The sequence below is a fragment of the Colias croceus genome, chromosome 9, assembly GCF_905220415.1.
Source record: "Colias croceus chromosome 9, ilColCroc2.1".
In the NCBI taxonomy this organism is placed as follows: Eukaryota; Metazoa; Arthropoda; class Insecta; order Lepidoptera; family Pieridae; genus Colias; species Colias croceus.
In genome coordinates this window covers 7498546-7517035 of record NC_059545.1, presented here as the reverse complement: position 1 = coordinate 7517035, position 18490 = coordinate 7498546, and the positions used below count along the sequence as shown (strand labels likewise).

The following is an 18490-nucleotide window of genomic DNA, read 5'->3' as shown; positions in this document are numbered from 1 at the left end:
ACAAATGTTGTTACTAATGATGTTAGCTATCTTGTCTCTTGTTTCTTGTAAAACACCAGCAATCTCGCAGATTGCTGGTGTTTTACAAGAAACCCTGTATAAACAGTTTTTTGGAGAAATTATTATATCCCTCGTTCCGAATATAAATTATCATAATATTATTACGTCATTTCCATTACGCATTTATTATTAAATTCAATAATATATACACAACAATTCCAGTCTTAAGTTTCGAAACTCTAAGAACTATAATGTATAAGGAAGCATTGTATACGTAACACGAATATAAATTAATAGAATTATATACAACAATATAAGGATCTTGTTTGAAAATTTCCTAAGGAAGAAATATTCAACAGATAATATAAATCAGGTCACGTGATAATTAAATTGGAAAAAGTTTCGATACCATGAACCCTCATACTAATACCCATCTGAACAATGCACGCGTAAGTCGTAGGCTGGTTGCACAGCTTGACCGACCGTCAGTGCGTACCGTCGGTCCTGACGATACGCATCAACAATTGAGTATTTGAATAAAAAAAAAATATTGACTCTTTTCATGTATTTTAAAACTTTATTATTAATAATATTGATATTTATTGCAAAAAACTATAAAAAAAATGTTTTTCAATTAATTATAAGCAATTGAAAATTGATGAAATTTAAATTAAAATCACGTGACTATAAACGCGCCATGACTGGTCACCATAGATGTAACGTCAAAATGTTTTAGTTGTATACGTTTTTCTATCAACTGCAATGTGTGAAAACTAACATTATGACGTCACACGCGTCCGGGTGACGCTTCGAGAGTTGTCGGTGTGTTTTCGGTACTGGATTCAAAGACTAATTTTTATTTTGAAATAACTTTTGAATTATTGCAAAAAAAAAATTAAAAAAATAGTTTTGTTATAAAACTAATATATAATCTTTCCATTCAGCACAAAAAAAAATTTTTATTCAAATACTCAATTGTATGACTATGACACTACTGCGCATGACAATACGCGTGCGTATGGTCGGTCTAGCTATGAACGGTTTTATCAATTTCCATACATATGACAAGCGCGACTGACGTACGCACTGATGGTCGGTCAAGCTCTGCAACCAGCCTTAATAATATATTAAATACATAGTTTCAATCCCTTTATCGATATATCACACTAGTTATTTCCAGGCACTTCTCACACCCAAAACTTTTTTCATATAAAAATTAATATCGATTTTATCCTTCAACATGCAAAATACGATGTTTCAACTGAATTCAACATATAAAAACAGTTTGGAATGTTCGTTAAGGAAAAAGGTTCATAAAATTTACAATAATTTCTCGTACAACATCAACGAATACTATAACATAGAAACCATAATCCTTACGATAACCATCTTACAAAACTATCACATGCTAAGCACATTGCGAAAGATAATGGCAATTTTTCAATCGGCAAATCGATTTTCTATCGATAATAATCGGTTTTTTTACAATCGATTTAAAATTATAGCAATACGCGATTCGATAGATATAACTTTGTACCGAGTATAGTGAATCTTGGACATTCAATTATGTTTAAGAAGGAAATTATTATACTGAAAATCTAATATAGGCCTTGTTCCTGAAAACAGAATCATTTATATACAGAAAAATTAATAGCTATTTAGTATATTTGTACAAAGAAAATTTTTACATCCAATCATTTCTTTTTAATTACAGAACTACGAGTACAAAGTTATAGTTCGTCGAATCGACGGTTGCATATTTAGTTTTAAATATATCTTTGAAATGTCAATGAATTCAACAAACAACAATTAACACGCCTTTTTCAAACACAGATTAATAAAATTAGCTGCCATAAACCACAGACTATAAAAGCGCATTATATCTTACATTTTTAACAGATTATAAAAACCATAGATCAGAGAGTATAAAAGGTTGTCTTTTACACTAACGTCAAGGGAATCATTTTGTATATGTCGTGGTCATATCGTAGATTTGATCATTTCATGATATGAGTGGCCATTTCACGAAATGGTCGCATATCGTGAAATGGCCAACATAGTTTGATCAGATCGTTAAATCGTCAACGTTTCACGATTTGGTCATCCACATTTGGCCAGATCGTCTAAAATATAAAGAGTCCATAAAATATTAAAAAATTTCAGAATAACTATATTCTAAAAACTTGTTTAATGTCATTAAAGTTAGTGCCGCGGCAGCGGCCGGCGAATGCCAGAAGCGAATCGTTTTTGCAATAGAAAACAATTAGGTTAGGTTAGGTTAGACTTTGATAAACAACGCACGAGCCGAGCGAGCAAAGCGAGCGTGCCGCGGCAGCGGCCGGCGAGTGCCAGAAGCGGATCGCTTTTTAAAAAACAAACAATTATAATAATATAGTAGTAGTTTCTTAAATTATTTTATTTAAGTCGCATTTTTTCTTAAATACATATAAGATATCCACATTTTCCATAGTACTCGTACCTCTTCGTCGTAAATTCTTTGCTATGACTTTCTTCATAATATTGTTATTAAACGAATTATGAAGTTTTTAACTGCGAATAATTTAATTTTCGCCAGCGGCCGCCATCTTATCACATAAACACAGAGCTTGCAGCGCCTCTACCAACGATTAATGTACTTAACTATTTTACGATATGATCAAATAATTTTGGTCATTTCATGAAAAAACCGTGCGTTAATTGGCCATATCGTGAAACGATTTCTTATCATTGATCTGCCCAAACCACATCATGATGTGGCCAAACTAAATTGGCCATTTCACGATATGCGACCATTTCGTGAAATGGCCACTCATATCATGAAATGATCAAATCTACGATATGACCACGACATATACATAAAAGCTGCCATAGGCTGTGGTCACAGAGTAAAAACGTGGTAAACAACATTTACAGATAATAAAAGCCATAGACCACAGAGCATAGAACGTTCAGTACCATCAGTTTGAAATCTGTTTTTTATTTTTTATTACATTATTATACAGCACCGATGAGACTTAGTATCGCCGACGACATCGCTTGTGTGCCCTGAAAACCTTGGCACTGCGCCCGTACTAGGCGTTAGTACTGAGTTATGTTCCTGTTTCGATTCTGGTATCGAACTTAGACTGTGGTTATTTGAATTCATACAAGACTCTATTGGACTGCCGTTTGTTCTTATTTGGGCGCGTTGTTTCTTCAAATCCGCTAGCGTTCCTGTAATTTGATGATGTTTATTATAATTGGTGTTTTTATTGTTGTTTAAATGAAAAATGGTGCGTTGTGATGTATAAAATATAATAATATTGATTGTTAAAAATAAGTTATGATCGTGAATGATTAGAATTGAATATTTAAATAAAATGTTAATAATCTAGAATGACTATACAAATAAAGAAAAATTAAAGGCCACGTGTACAGCAAATAAAAAGAAGAAGAAAATAGTCTGCAAATATGTAAATTAGAACAACACTATTTACAATGATGTATGCACAACTGTGACGGAATGTGTTTCAACGCATGCACTTTCACGTGCACTTAATGGGCATTAATAGTGATTTTCATAAAAACGCCAACGTTCGAAAGTAAAATAAGCAATAAAAATTACGCAATTATTACTAAAGACGCGATGGAAATCCATCGTGGCGTGAAAACATGCAGAAGATTTGAGATTTTTTTTGGAAAGGAAAGAAACGACACTACAGCCATCTATCGGACACTACATAGCACTATCTCTACACACTTAACTACACCAAACTAAACGATATCACAGTAAGGAACACTAGACATCTACACTCTACAGTTATTCAGAGACCTCTTGCCTCCAATATGCATCCTCAAGATTATCGCCCTCACTATTCCGCTGTCAATCCCTTCTATATATAAAACTGTGCAAAATTTGTTAGATCAATTATGTATTATATGTTACGGCTATTTCATATTCGATGGGTGTGGCTAGGTCTTACATCAATTTTCATGCTTTTTTAAACAATATAACATAAGCAAATGTATGAATTTTCAGTGCATTTTATAGTCTTTTTACTATGTTGTTTTAGATCGAGCCACACCCGCGTTTAGCCGTAACGTATACATGTGCAAATTTACATATAGTGCAAAATGTTCGTAAGGATGCATATAATTACCTGCGTTAATCATGACGGTGACATGAACATTGATTTTACCATTATTGTCTGTCGTGTACGTCGCCGTACTGCCGTCGGCGATCGCAATCTGGTTTGGTATTACCACCTCTTTCCTACCATCGAGCTGGTCTTCGTTCTTGAACGCCTCGTTGTCTTGGCCCTCGGGTGCTTTCCTTACGCCGTTGGGCAGAGTTCGTTCGTAATGTTTACCATCGTTCTCTTGTATGGTCTGTATGGGCGCCGGCGAGTAGTGCGAGGCCGCGTTCACACCGAACAGGGGGTTCGTAATCTTCGGCTGGCCGTACGGGGTTTCGTTCGCGTCGGTGTCGTTCGTGCGGTGTGTACGCGGGTAGGGCTGTTTGGGCACGGCGTAGTCGACGTTCTCAGAGTCGTAGCTCTGGTTGGAGGTCGTTGAACTGATGGACAGTCTCGTGTTGGATATGTCAGCTGATAGACTTGTGTTCGGATCGTTGTCGACGCCGTTCGCCAAACCCTGGAAATGAACAAAATCAAGTTCATCCATCGCTTCAGTAAACATTGCATTGATAACTATTATTAGTATAGAGGTCAGAACCACTGTAAGGAAACGACAAGACTTCGATAAAAATGTTAATATTGTTTGTTTTACTAATACTATTTTAATTTCTGTGAAATTAATCAAGATCATATTATTTATTTTGACAAAACTAGCACACACACTAAGCGCAGTAAGTCACGACTAACAATTAATAAAGTAAGGTTAATTAATGCGTCTCGATATATCGAAAATTACTTCAAAAAGTGTTATAAAAAAAACCGCACTATTATTATACCTAATAGAGAAAAGATAAATTGCTCCATAAACTTTATCTTACAAAATTTACAACTATAGACTAAGGTCACAACTCACAAGGATAATTATAAATCGCGATACAAACTAATCTTCTACATAAATAACTGCATCATATTTTGTTTGCGATGAACCAAAGCCAATGTTTGGAATATAGCGCAAACAAACTAGATCATATATTATGTTACAGCGAGATGAGCCTTTGTAGTTCGTATATAGTTTCAAGGTTTGATCATTATTTAGTACATATTCCTTAATATTTATTCTTAGATTTGGATGATATTTAATACGTAAAGACGAGAATAATTGTTTTTATATTATACGTAGTTTTCAGAAACCTTAAGTTCGAAGATTTATAATAATTTATTCATACACACTTATTTTCATTACAAAAGTACGTTATGTTAATCGATCAAGCGATCAAGAATCGTTCCTTATTTGATTCTAGTTAATATTTATATAATGCTTGTATTAAACAGATTTTCAACACTTGTACATACAAGGAAATCTTTTAAGTATATACAAAAAATACACATAGTGATGGCAAAGATAAAAAAAAACTCTTCATATTATTATACACGTGGTACGGGTAATTACTATGAGAATATATTTTCAAAATAACGAAACATAATATAATAAAAGTAAACAGTTAAATAAAATTTGATATCATAGTGTATATTTATCAATGACACAAACACTCATTCAATCACAAATAACTTTAGACACAATAATTTTATCCTCCGTTACAAATATAATTAACGTATGTGTTTAATTACTCGTTAAGGAATTATAATTAATAAAACGCTGAAAACTATGATATCGGATGGTTAGTAAATTATTTCCTTTCTAAAAGAATTAATACTTTTTATTTTATAATCACGAATGAATATTAAATTGCTCTCGTAAATTTCGCTCTAGGAATTTTGACAAATTTTAAGATAATATACATTGAAATATACATTAATTCATTAATATTAAATGATGTATACTATTAAATATATCGATTTTGAAAAAATATGTGTTCGTTTGTATACATCAAAACATACCCTATATCTAAGACCAAGTACTTCTGGCTCCCTGCGGCCGCGGTGCAAATTATCGTTCGTCAAAAACATAATATCCAACGACATTTTCGTTTGAAAAATACGCACGCACACTAAAACACTTTAGCACAAACACATTCAAACTTGGCACTTGAGTATATCATAATGCATTATATTTATAAAAAAAAATTGCGCGGCGCGATTTAAAAAAATAATAATTTTGCGCGGCGCGTATAGTTCAGTTCTGAAACCGTCTGCCGCGTACGGGCGGCGTGCGTGATAAGCGTTGGAGGGAAATCGCAAGAAAACGTCGATTGAAGTTCGATGCGTTCAACGGAACGGGATTCCGCTCGCGATTACAGCGCCCCGGCGCTTTTCATAACTCCTTACGAAATTAACATTTTATAATAATAAGATATATAAATATATCAAATAGATTCGCTATTTGTGGGTAATTAAAGAGAGAATTTTGAAACTAACGTGTTAAGAGTGCAATAAAAGCGCGCTATTTCGTGATATAATTCGAGCGTTTAGATTTAATCCGCAGATTTGATTTAGATAGAACAAAACCTATAATTTTATAATTATTTTCCATTTTTCACGTGATTGTCATATTATCAAATTGTTTGACTTGATTTTGCATTTTAATTTTGCATAAAATCTGACGAAAAAGGTGACTTTTAATTAAATTTCTAAGACCATGGAACTTACAAAAATAGCGAGTTAAAATCAAATAAGGTAGGTACCTAATTCAAAGTGAACAGACAAACATGTACGGTGTAAAATTAATTATCTAAGTACGTCTAATTATCCGGACTGACGTTGAAAGTGGAGAAAGTACGGCCAGCATAAAAACGGTTACAGTGAATATTATTTATTATGATAAAGGAATTTTTGCACATGTTTTAATGCCAACTACTTACGATTTATGGTTTCAACATATAATTAATATTATTAGTGAAGAATGAGTGACAGTAAAAGTAATAAACATTAACGGTATAATTGAAAACTTCCTCATACCACCATTAGTTGCGTATCACGAAATGTCTTGGAATTACAATCCATTTCGTTTGGTTTAGATGTTCTCTGTACTTTAAAAATAAAAAAATAACATCCTGAATTCAGGGCGTAATGTTTCATTTATCCATCTCTCTTATCTCTTGAGTATATTAAAAAAAAACTTTTTATAAATACAATATCCGTATGTTGTTCATCATATACATCTACGTCAGCATAGGTAGGTACGCTCTACTGCAAATCCTACAAAATAATCGTTACGCGCAACAAAAGAAAACAAATGAACCTATAATTTATTCCCATACAGCTACGTCATAACTCAGACCTTTATCGGCCCATAGACATCGCACACATAAGATCTATGGTTTGCAGAGTGCTCTGCTAAAATAATAGCAATTAAGCTTAGTCGGGCCGCAGTAAATACTTTCTGCCAATTAGTTCTGTACCCGATCTCAATGGCTGCTCGCGCATATGTCCGTTCTACTTGTTATTATCAAGTTATTAAATATCATTATTTACTTATATCCACAATGTGAATTCCACATACTCGTAATAATAGATTAACAGACATTTCTAATATTTATCGGATTAAGGAAATAGACAAACACGTTAGTTCCATGAATACACCGTGTTTAATGATATAGAAAATTTAACTTTTGTTTGGTTCCCGTTTTTACTATTTCCACATACCCAAAAACGGATGTTACGATGCATTTAGACCAAACGAACATAGAGCGAAAGCTAGAGCAAGAGCATTCTTTCGTGATCTTTTAGTGTAAACGAAAACTCGTATTCAGATTTCAGTGTTGTTCAGTATTAGAACATTGCATAGAATCTTTTCGAACGCATAGAAAAACGAAAGAAGCTCTACGTCTGTTAACACTAAAAGAATTTGACATGCTGGGGTTAGAATGAGCATTCGCTCGTTTAAGCTAAATGTAATTTATTTTAATTAAAAGCACCCCACTTTAGAAAAATAATGGTTTCTTTAATCAAAGTTAAAATGCTAAATTAAAAGAAACATCAACATTAAACGACCAATTCTAGTTTGAACCTAAAAACGAAGTACCGGTAAAATTAATAACTTTTTACTCCGTTCGTATACCGTTCATTTCGTCTTTATATGTAGCACGACAAAATTTAAAAATGTTTATTAAAACTTTTAATTTAACGCTAAATCGGAAAACTTTTTATCAAAACGATCTATACGAAGTTGCCATAATTCACCAATCTATTACATCCTAAAAACAAGAAAAATATTCAGAAACACAAAAAATCTATTACTCTCAAGTAACCGGAGTTCACTAATTTAGTATAACGAAAATAAAAAACAATGATCGAATATATTTTCCGTATTATATTATGTTCTTATCTACTTTGATTGGGAACTTTTTGTTTATATTTATATTTTGTTAGAAATGTGTATTTTTCTTTCTTTCTTACAAATATTTTATTAGAGCTGCTAACACATTGATGGTAAATTAAAAAAAATGGAATCTGTCATGGCAATATTTTTATAAACATAACCGTGGTACCGCTATTCTCCGATATTTGTGGACCATTAAAATTATGATAATTTCCTTAGAAAAAAGACTTACTGAAACGTTAGTAAGTCTCGGTTAATCGGAAAGTCTAAATAAACAGGAAGTGACAATAAAAACATGCTCCAAAATAACCTGCATCGATTGAGTAACATTTCCTAGTGCATAATGCTGCACTATTATTTTTATAAAAATAATTACTCCAAAAAAAATAGATTAAAACAAAAAGCGTATAACAATTACACAACAGAGATACTATCTTGAGGATGGCCTAAAAATCCATTCAGATATACTATTGAAATGAACGTTGATTAACATAGCATTACATATTATGCGTGTATATACCAAGAAATTTGTATGAGTTATCTCGTAGCACGATGCAAAATTTCTCATCCATAAATCATAATTAATAAGGCGCGATTTATTTTTATCTGCACATTGCATACATAAGTTATAATGTGAATCACAATATTCAAATATATTCAGTGTATTCGGCAGATATAGTCGGGACAAATGCTTAGTTTAAAAATAGCATATAACTGCATATAGTTTCTCAAATTTTTGATCCAATAATATATCTAAGAGGATGTGGATTCAAACCTCTGTAATGGATAAATCAACAGTTTTGTTACAGTAAACTTCTTAAATAATATACCAATAAATAAGCTTCCATACTTTTTTACAATCAAAAATTTACTTGTGCTTAGGAATCATCAAAATCTGATAAAAAGTATTACGTCTCGTTCAAACTGATCGCCATTATAAAAGTGAAGTACATTTGAAATGAGATAAATATCTCCAATATTTTTTCTTTATAGTGGAGAATGTATTGTTCCAAGAATAGAATAGAATATTTCCAAACCTTGTCTCTAATATTTCAGTTTACTCAATTCGCCATCTTGAAATAATAATTGGAAATCCTGACAGCTAAAATTCTCCAGTTAAAACTTTTAGTCCTTCCTATACAAACTTGGATTCCGTTGAAAGAAGACATTAAAAAATCCGACCATGATGCCCAATGAACCGGCATGGTCAGGTTTCCTTTTCATGGCCGCTGGCCTAGTTTACACGCGTTATGCACAAAATTATCGCTTGAATGATAAACATATCGATGCTATTGTATCGAATCTACGGAATCAACCTTATAAATGAACCTTCCGTCAACAGTCTAAAAATGGCGGAGAATATAAAGGGACGTATTCATTTTGCAATTTGTATTAATTTATAACTTTTATAAATATTTATGAAAAACAATATCCAAAAAATTATAGGTAACTATTTATTCTAGGTGTCATTTTTCAAAAGCTGTTTGTGCCATTTCAAGTATCAACCATATCGACTAATACTCCTCAAATTTTTATTGTTTTTTGGTCTACCAAAACCATACATTAATTTTTTTATGCCTGCCTATCTGTTACTGTATGTACGCTTTTTAAAGATTAATATTGGAAACGCTAATTAAAATGACATATAATATAGTGTATCGTTATTTAAATTATTCTTTAAAAAAATAATATTTTTTTAAAGAATAATAAATAAAATGTAGATAGAAAATAAACTCACCCGGATCTAGAAAAAGACAATGCTATTCAATTAACTCAAGAAACTAACTTTATTTTTTGTTACTTTACACCCCAATATCTCTGCTATCCCATAGAACAGATCTATAATTGTTATATTTATAGAATCTGTATATTTTTATCTATTTAATCCCCTATAAATCATCAGTGTAACGATCAGGCCCAGAGTCCTACGGGAGTTTGCAACTCTCCTTTATCATCCATTGAAAAAAAAATTATAAGTATGAAAACATAACATTCATTACATAATTATAAATTCATCAAAAATACATAAAATTGATACTACAATAATAAGTTGATTAAAATAATTGAATTACTATGCGATTCACCTAAGAAGAGAAACGTCAATGACCTTTATGCAGTAGTGTGCAATCCATGAAGACACTGCCTCCATTATCAAACAAAGATCAATATTTAAAATCCAAAAATTATCCTAACTCATTTTATTTTATTTAAATGCTCAAATGTTTAATATATATCATTATGAAACATAATACACGTAAGTAATATAAATCAGCTCCACCTACCGGAATTCCGCTGAAATATTATTGATGAGTTAACGACTACTACGACAAATGCGCTGTACTTACAGGCGACGGCTTTTTTTGTTTCTTCCTACTAATATTATAAATGCGAAAGTTTGTGAGGATGTGTGTGTTTGTGTGTGTGTGTGTGTGTGTTTGTTACTCTTTCACGCAAATACTACTGAACCGATTACAATGAAATTTAGCACACATATAGAGGGTAACTTGGATTAACACATAGGATAGGTTTTATCCCGGAAATCCTACGGGAACTAGAACTATGCGGTTTTTCTTTTGAAAACGCGCGCGGAAATCGAACCCATATAAAGCATTTAAGTGTCTTTTTACGTATAGAGATGAACTCTAAACTGAACTATAAGACCGATTTAAAAAGTAAAAAGTACCCTTACTTTTTTTTTCGTTGATTGATTTATACCACCTCAATTTTTAACTTTACAATCCTACACAGAAGATTGTAATGCGACGGCAAAAAATTATCTTTTGCGGTGGTAACATTATATAACAACACAAGCAGTCATTTAGAACTGTCAGAAAACTAGCGTTTGCAGCCATTTAGAGCTGTCAGACAACTAGTGTAGCGTTGTTATTTTCGTTACTGACTAGTCGATGATATCTAAATTCTAAGAGCTTTTAAATTAAAAAAAACGACGTGTGGCACTCGGGGACTGCCGCGGTAAAGCTATTGCATGCTATGCCTTCAAGCCACACCTCCGCCCGTCGGAGTGGGGAGCGTGAGGTTTTTTCGTTACGGAATATCTCGATTCGGTCCCCGCGCTCAAGGCCCGCGATAGAAGCTATGCAATAGCTTAAAAAAATAAAGAACCACATTTATATCCTACCTTTTTTACATAAAAACAATAACTACAAACCTGATACTCATCATCGACAGCGGAATCGAACGTCTCCCGCAGTCTCGCTTCGCCCCGCGCGTCCGCCTTCGCCGCGAGCTGTTTCTCGCGCAGTGACGTACGACGCACCGACCGCACCCTGGTAGGGGTGAAAAAACACTATTTATAACTCAGCCCCCGGAATCACAGACACAATAGAAAATCTGTTGTGTCGTGGACCGATCGGGCCGCTGGGGGCTCAATGGGTGAATACAAACGAGATATTAAAAGGGGCTATAAAGCAAAATTACCAATCCATACTAATATTATAAATGCGAAAGTAACTCTGTCTGTCTGTCTGTCTGTTACTCAATCACGCCTAAACTACTGAACCAATTTGCATGAAATTTGGTATGGAGATATTTTGATACCTGAGAAAGGACATAGGCTACCTTTTATTGCGAAATATGTACCACGGGCGAAGCCGGGGCGGACCACTAGTTTTCTATAAGATGATACGTATAATTTTCAAAACTAAATCAAACAGAATCCTTGAAAATATCATCTAGTTCGATATATATTTTTTAGATTTGGTCTGGAATATTACACGTATCATATAATAGAAGATTGGTAATTTTGCTTTATACACACCCTTAAAAAAAAATATAAATCTATGAAATTTAATCCTGATTTCTTATTTGTATTTCAAAACTTAATAGTTAAGAGAAACTAATCGGAATATGTTTCATTAGCTCTGGGTGGAAAATAAGTGTAACATTACGCCTCAAATTTAAAAAAAAAGCTACGCGAAAGCTTATGCGATGTTACCACGCTGCCGTCTGAGAAACGTCGGGATCCACACTTTAGCGTTGCGACAAGCCCTGTTGCCGCACTTATAATAAGTCTTAAATGACGCATAAAGCGACGTTGCCACGACTAACCAGCTAGTAGAAGCCGTGGAGCTCGATCGGAGTACAGTTCTCACACACACGGTTGCCAATGAATGTACTTCAAACTCGACAGTAACAATAGGGCAGTTGCCGCAGCAAACCTGCTAGCCGTATCAGTGGCTGGCTGGATCAGCGTAAAGTACACAGACGGACGCTAACGAATGTACAACGAACCCAAAAATGACACTGCGGAAAACCCTATTGCCACACCACCACCTGTACAGTTCCTTATAGCGACAATAGCGTGCAGTGTGCAGACGGTCGCAAATGAATGTACTAAGAATTCAACAATAACAATAGCGATGTTGCCGCTCATATACCATGCTTATGTCTATACAGTTGCGTCCATGTTGCCGCACTAACCTGCTAGTAGAAGCAGTAGAAGAGGTTCGACATGGAGTCCGCAGCCGGTTGCCGACGTAAATATTATTAACTCAACAATGACGCTGCCTAAAGCACGGTTGCCGAGCTTATTCCACCTGCACTTCCCCATGCAACGTTGCCGCACCGTATCATGTACACAGTAAAGCGACGTTGCCGCAATAACCTGCTAGTAGAAGCAGTGGAGCTGGACCGTCGTGCAGTCCGCAGCCGGTCGCCCGCCCCGCTGGCCGCGCGTCTCCGTACTTCCTCTTGTTCTGCCATTAAACATAACCTGTACCATTCCGTATAGCGACGTTGCCGCACGAACACCATCTACACTTCCGCAAGCGACGTTGCCACACTAACCTGCAGATGAAGATCGGCGTGCAGTCCGCAGCCGGTCACCAACGAATGAACTACGATTTCAAGAAGCTATGTTGCCGCAATGTTCAAAGCGTCCGTGTACACGGTTAATGCGACGTTGCCATAACTAACCTGCTAGTAGAAGCAGTGGATGAAGATCGGCGCGCGGTCCACAGACGGTCGCCAATGAATGTACCACGATTTCAACAGCCGATGTTGCCGCACCATACAATGCGTCCATGAACATCGCAATAACCGTCGGTTATAGCGACGTTGCCACACTAACCTGCTAGTGGAAGCAGTAGAGCTGGACCGTCGTGCAGTCCGCAGCCGGTCGCCCGCACCGCTAGCTGCGCGTCTCCGTACTTCCTCTTGTTCTGCCGCTAAACGAGCTATACGGCCACGCATCTCGCCTTCTTCGCATATATCTGTTAAATATTTTTGTATTTGTTACTATGAAGTTGTAATTCGATTACAACTACAAAATTTATATTTCAATATAGTATTTAAATATACTAATGTACTGTTATATATTACTGATTTACTAATATTTTGGGTAACACTAACCTGCAGGTGTTTCATCGTGCTTATTTCTTACATTGAGATCAGCTCCATATTGTACTAATAGTTCTAATACTTCTAACTGCAACAAATAAAAACAATGAATGAATTATTAGGTGCTACTTTGAAATCTTTGTTCCCAATAGGAATATTTTTTAATGATTACTAATTGATGCTCCGCTAATATGTTTCTCATCCCTCGACAGTTAAACTATCCGACACAAAATCTTTTCAATCCTAGCCCGTACTTCCTAAAATTACTTCTTTCAAACATCCCAACTCTTTAGCTTTATAATATACTAGCTTTCTGCTCGTGGCTTCACTCACGTGGTCAAAAAATAGTAATTGTCACAATATAAGCGCCATCTATCGGAAATTATGAATTACGGAATGATTCAAAAGCGCAGCGTATGGATATTGGAATGATATTGAAGTGCCCTAAACAACTCTGTAGCCTCCAAACTATATACTCGAATCATATCATTAAATCGATAAGTTGCAAAAGAAAGAAAAACAAATGAACAAACAAACTTTCGCATTTATGTTATTAGTAAGGAAGTATCCACAACCAATTATTTATGTCCAGACCTCGTCATGGCATTTCAATATTGCCTTTACCTTTGTGCATTTTTACGGTTACCACAACGCGTTGTCATATAAGATATTTTTTTAATCAATTAGCGCTTTCGGTCTTTGATCTTAACATACATTTATACAGGGTTACTTGTAAATAACCAGCAACCTCGCAGGACAAGATAGCTAACATCATAAGTAACAACATTTGTTCTACGACTTTTGATAATTTGTTAGATTTTATTTTCATACAAAAATAAATATTCATTTAATTTTCCGTTTGAAAATTATAAACTCTACGCGCATTCCAAAAATTACGTAAACAAGAAGCGAACGGGAGGGGAAAGGGGGCGTCGCGACGTCCTTTCGATAATGAATAGAACATAGACTTACAAATGTTAGGAGAGTACAATAAAAGCTTAAAAAATCATTTAAAAATAATTTATTGCGTTATGCCAAAAGTCGTAGAACAAATGTTGTTACTTATGATGTTAGCTATCTTGTCCTGCGAGGTTGCCGGTGTTTTACAAATAACCCTGTATATAATTCTCGTTTCAGTATTAGTTTCCAGAGTCTTTCAAATCAGAATGACTTATTTTTAATACATTTTTTTCAACTCTAAGTGGGAAGCATTTTCTTCCCACTTAAGTGACAGACAAATGTTAATATAGAAATAAGTATATTATACACAAGCTGCTCCGCGCGGTTTCACCCCCGTGGCTCCACTCCTGTTGCCCGTAGCGTGATGAAATATAGCCTATAACCTTCCTCGATAAATGGGCTATCTAACACCGAAAGAATTTTTCAAATCGGACCAGTAGTTCCCGATATTATTGCGTTCAAACAAACAAACAAACTCTTCAGCTTTATAATATTAGTATATAGATTACTCACATGTCCCCAACAAGCGGCCGCATGCACCGGCTGCCACATATCATGATCCACCACGTCGGTGGACGCCCGATGCTCTAGAAGGAACTCCACTACTTTGATGTAACCGTTCGCGGACGCTATGTGCAACTGTAACAATGTAGAAGTATATTTTATAGGTCTTTATAAAATTGGGGATGATATTGTGAATCGTATTTATGTGACTTTGTAAGTGTCCTAGTCGGATGATTAAATGCGTGAATTTGAATGTGCACTATTTTTGACATCTTTGTATGGGCTGGAAATAAATAATAAAATAATAAAAATCTTTATTGACATAATTATTACATAGGTCAAAATAATGAATCTTTCGGCTCCCGAACTAGTTTTATACTGTGTCTCAGGAGCCAAAATGCCATTTTTTAAAGAAAACATAGAAACAAAGTGCAATTGTCCTGAGTGTCCATTTGTTTGCTAAATAAAGAAATCATTCATTTAGACATTAACACAAATACATATTATGAAATCCAACATTACTCAACTAAGAAACAGGAAATTGACATGTAAAGCGAAGATGTGGTTTAGATACTGTATCGAATTGCGGATGAAGGCAAGCCGCGAACTTGTATAAGATCTTTTTTCCTTTTTTTTAATGAAAGAAAGCCTATGTACATGCAATGAAGTTTCATATGACGATGATGATGGTTCAAACGAGAAATTCAAAATCAGGTAGGTATTTAAACATTGTTCTTCAATTTTACTATGAGATTTAGTTGTATACCTTTTAATAACTCAGGCCCCGGAACCACAGACACAATAAAAAATCTATCGACCGGTCGGGCCGCTTGGGGCTCAATGGGTTAACTGACTTCAAAAAAGGAGGAGGTTTATGAATCGATTTTGATATATATATTTTTTTTGTTTATAATATAATTTATATCACAAGTATCAAGATTAATTTATGTCTAAGCATATCAAAAAGCCACAAACTCCATTGAATGACAGTTTGAATATAATACGTCATTTGAATAATACTTATTATTCCGACTCGTAACACGACCCTGTACAATGTCATCTTCTTCATTACTCATAATGGAGTAGCGTACGCTTGGGGGCCATCTCTAATTTCACAACCACTTAAGGAAATATCAAATAATTCAAATTGTTTAGGTCGTTTATTTCGATCATAATTAGGGCCAATTTGTATGTTCTTTTTCACGACATCTATATAGATATGAGATAGGTATCTATAGTAAGGATACGACTATATATACTAAGGATTTTTTTTTAATTTTTTGCGAAAATAGTCTGCCTATAAAAACATTCAATATTTAAGGTAAAAAGAGTATGAATAGAATTTAATAAAATACGTTTATAGTTTCCTTGTAAGATTATGGCAATCATTATCTAATCTGGGATAGAAAAGGGATTTACTATCCGATTACAAATTTACACATTTTCTTGGAAAAAAACATAGTGTTTAGACAGATAACTCAATACATTCTGATAAATATTTTTGGACTATAGTTTTCCTTTACAAAAACTATGTTCTTCCTATTCTACATTAAAATACACTTAGACTAATTTTTATGTTCCATTTAAATTTTAATTAACAATAAATAGATTATCACCTATTTTGACAAACCGGTCAGAATTACGTGCTGTCAAAAATAACCTCAACTACCTACACACAGAACATTCCTAATTACCGTCTAGTAAGCCATAAAATTACTCACCAAAGTCGCACCTTGGTTATCTCTCGGCTCATCCAGATCCATCCCCTGCTTGACCATTTCCGCGACATCCATAAGCATTTTCATCTCCGTAGCTGCTCTCGTTTCATCTATGAGTCTTTGAGTCACTCCTCTAGCGGCCATCTCACTTTCTATTGCATCTAGCGTTCTTTCTTCTTCACATATATCGTATGGCATGTTTCCATCTCCATTAACTGCTAGAAGATTAGCTCCCCGTTGTATTAAAATTCGAACCAGATTGAGATTGCCACAAGTAGCTGCCGCGTGTAATGGCGTCCATTTCTCGCTGTCTTCTGCGTTTACGTTCGCGCCGTGGTCTAGTAGGAGACGCATCATGGCTTCGTTGTTGTCTATACAGCATTGGTGGAGCGCTGTGAGACCGTCTTCGTTTGTTGCGTCTGGCGTCACGCCACGGGCTAATAGACGTCGCACTGAAATATATGAAACGAATATTATTTTCAAGTTCCAACCACTTAATAAAGGAGGTTCTCAATCGAACAGTATATTCTTTTTGTATTGTTACCTCTGAACTTTCGAATGGGTAAATCGATTTTGAAAGCTGGTGCCTTTTTAACCGACTTCAAAAAAAAAGGAGGTATGTACACCGATTACTCCGAGCCACTCCGAGGTTTCTGAACCGATTTACGTGATTCTTTTTTTGTTCGATGCGGGATGGTGTCGAATTGGTCCCATAAAATTTTTATTCGGATAGGCCCAGTAGTTTTTATTTTATGAGCATTTTTGTCTGTATTTGTAAATGTAGCACGTGCAAGTTTGTAGTCGGTTGTTTTTAACGCAGTTATTGACTTGTGGTACTACCTATTTCTATTAGTTTGAGGGCGGTTTAGTTTTTTGTAAAACAATTATTCCGTCTGTGATTGAAATACTATGGTTTCAAGCTATCAATGCCGTTACAAAATACACAGCTTACAACAATCAGCTTATGTCAGATAAACCATATTACCTATGTTACTCTAAAAAACCCTATAAACAAATCCATTTAAATTCTAAAATCGGCTTTATAGCTGTTCAAGCAACAAACATAACTGCAGAAACTGTTGAAATAATAATGACATCGGTGTACAAGAACTTCAGATTAAGTAACAGATTTCAAAAGCATAAGTAGCATTTATTTATTAAACTAGCGGTCCGCCGTGGCTTCGCCCGTGGTACATGTTTACGTTTTCTCTCCATAAGAACCATCCTCGTAATTCAAGGAAAATTAAAAAAAAAAAGAATTAACGAAATCGGTTCAGCCGTCCTCTGGTTATAACGCTTACCGTCACATTTAATTTTTATATTATACATAGTATATTATGTAATATGCGCAATATTGCTTAGGTACATTTAGCATTACAACCTAAACACATAAAAAGATCATTATGTATAGCTATCATTAATAATGAAACGCTAATTTATCACTTAACGGTGTAACGTAATACGAACAACAAAGCGTGTAAACGTCTTTAATAATGCACATATTGTGAGCTATAGACACAATAAATAATTTCCAAGGCGATGACATCATTTATTAG

The 18490-nt window shown here is 34.6% G+C and overlaps 1 protein-coding gene across 2 annotated transcripts in view; it reads right to left on the bottom strand.

Moving 5' to 3' along the window:
• Positions 1-2856: 2856 nt before the first annotated feature.
• The window catches only part of LOC123694354 (protein phosphatase 1 regulatory subunit 16A), a 32191-nt gene continuing 16557 nt past the window's right edge, over positions 2857-18490 (bottom strand). The window contains exons 4-10 of one of the 2 annotated variants that reach the window (XM_045639767.1): positions 16938-17386; positions 15226-15351; positions 13765-13840; positions 13484-13625; positions 11564-11681; positions 4140-4632; positions 2857-3213 (exon numbers count right to left, since the gene is read on the bottom strand). In XM_045639767.1, coding sequence (XP_045495723.1) covers positions 2987-3213; positions 4140-4632; positions 11564-11681; positions 13484-13625; positions 13765-13840; positions 15226-15351; positions 16938-17386 — 1631 coding nt within the window. In that variant the 3' untranslated portion in view covers positions 2857-2986. The remainder of the gene's footprint in view (positions 3214-4139; positions 4633-11563; positions 11682-13483; positions 13626-13764; positions 13841-15225; positions 15352-16937; positions 17387-18490) is intronic. The other variant, XM_045639768.1, reaches the window with a different exon arrangement.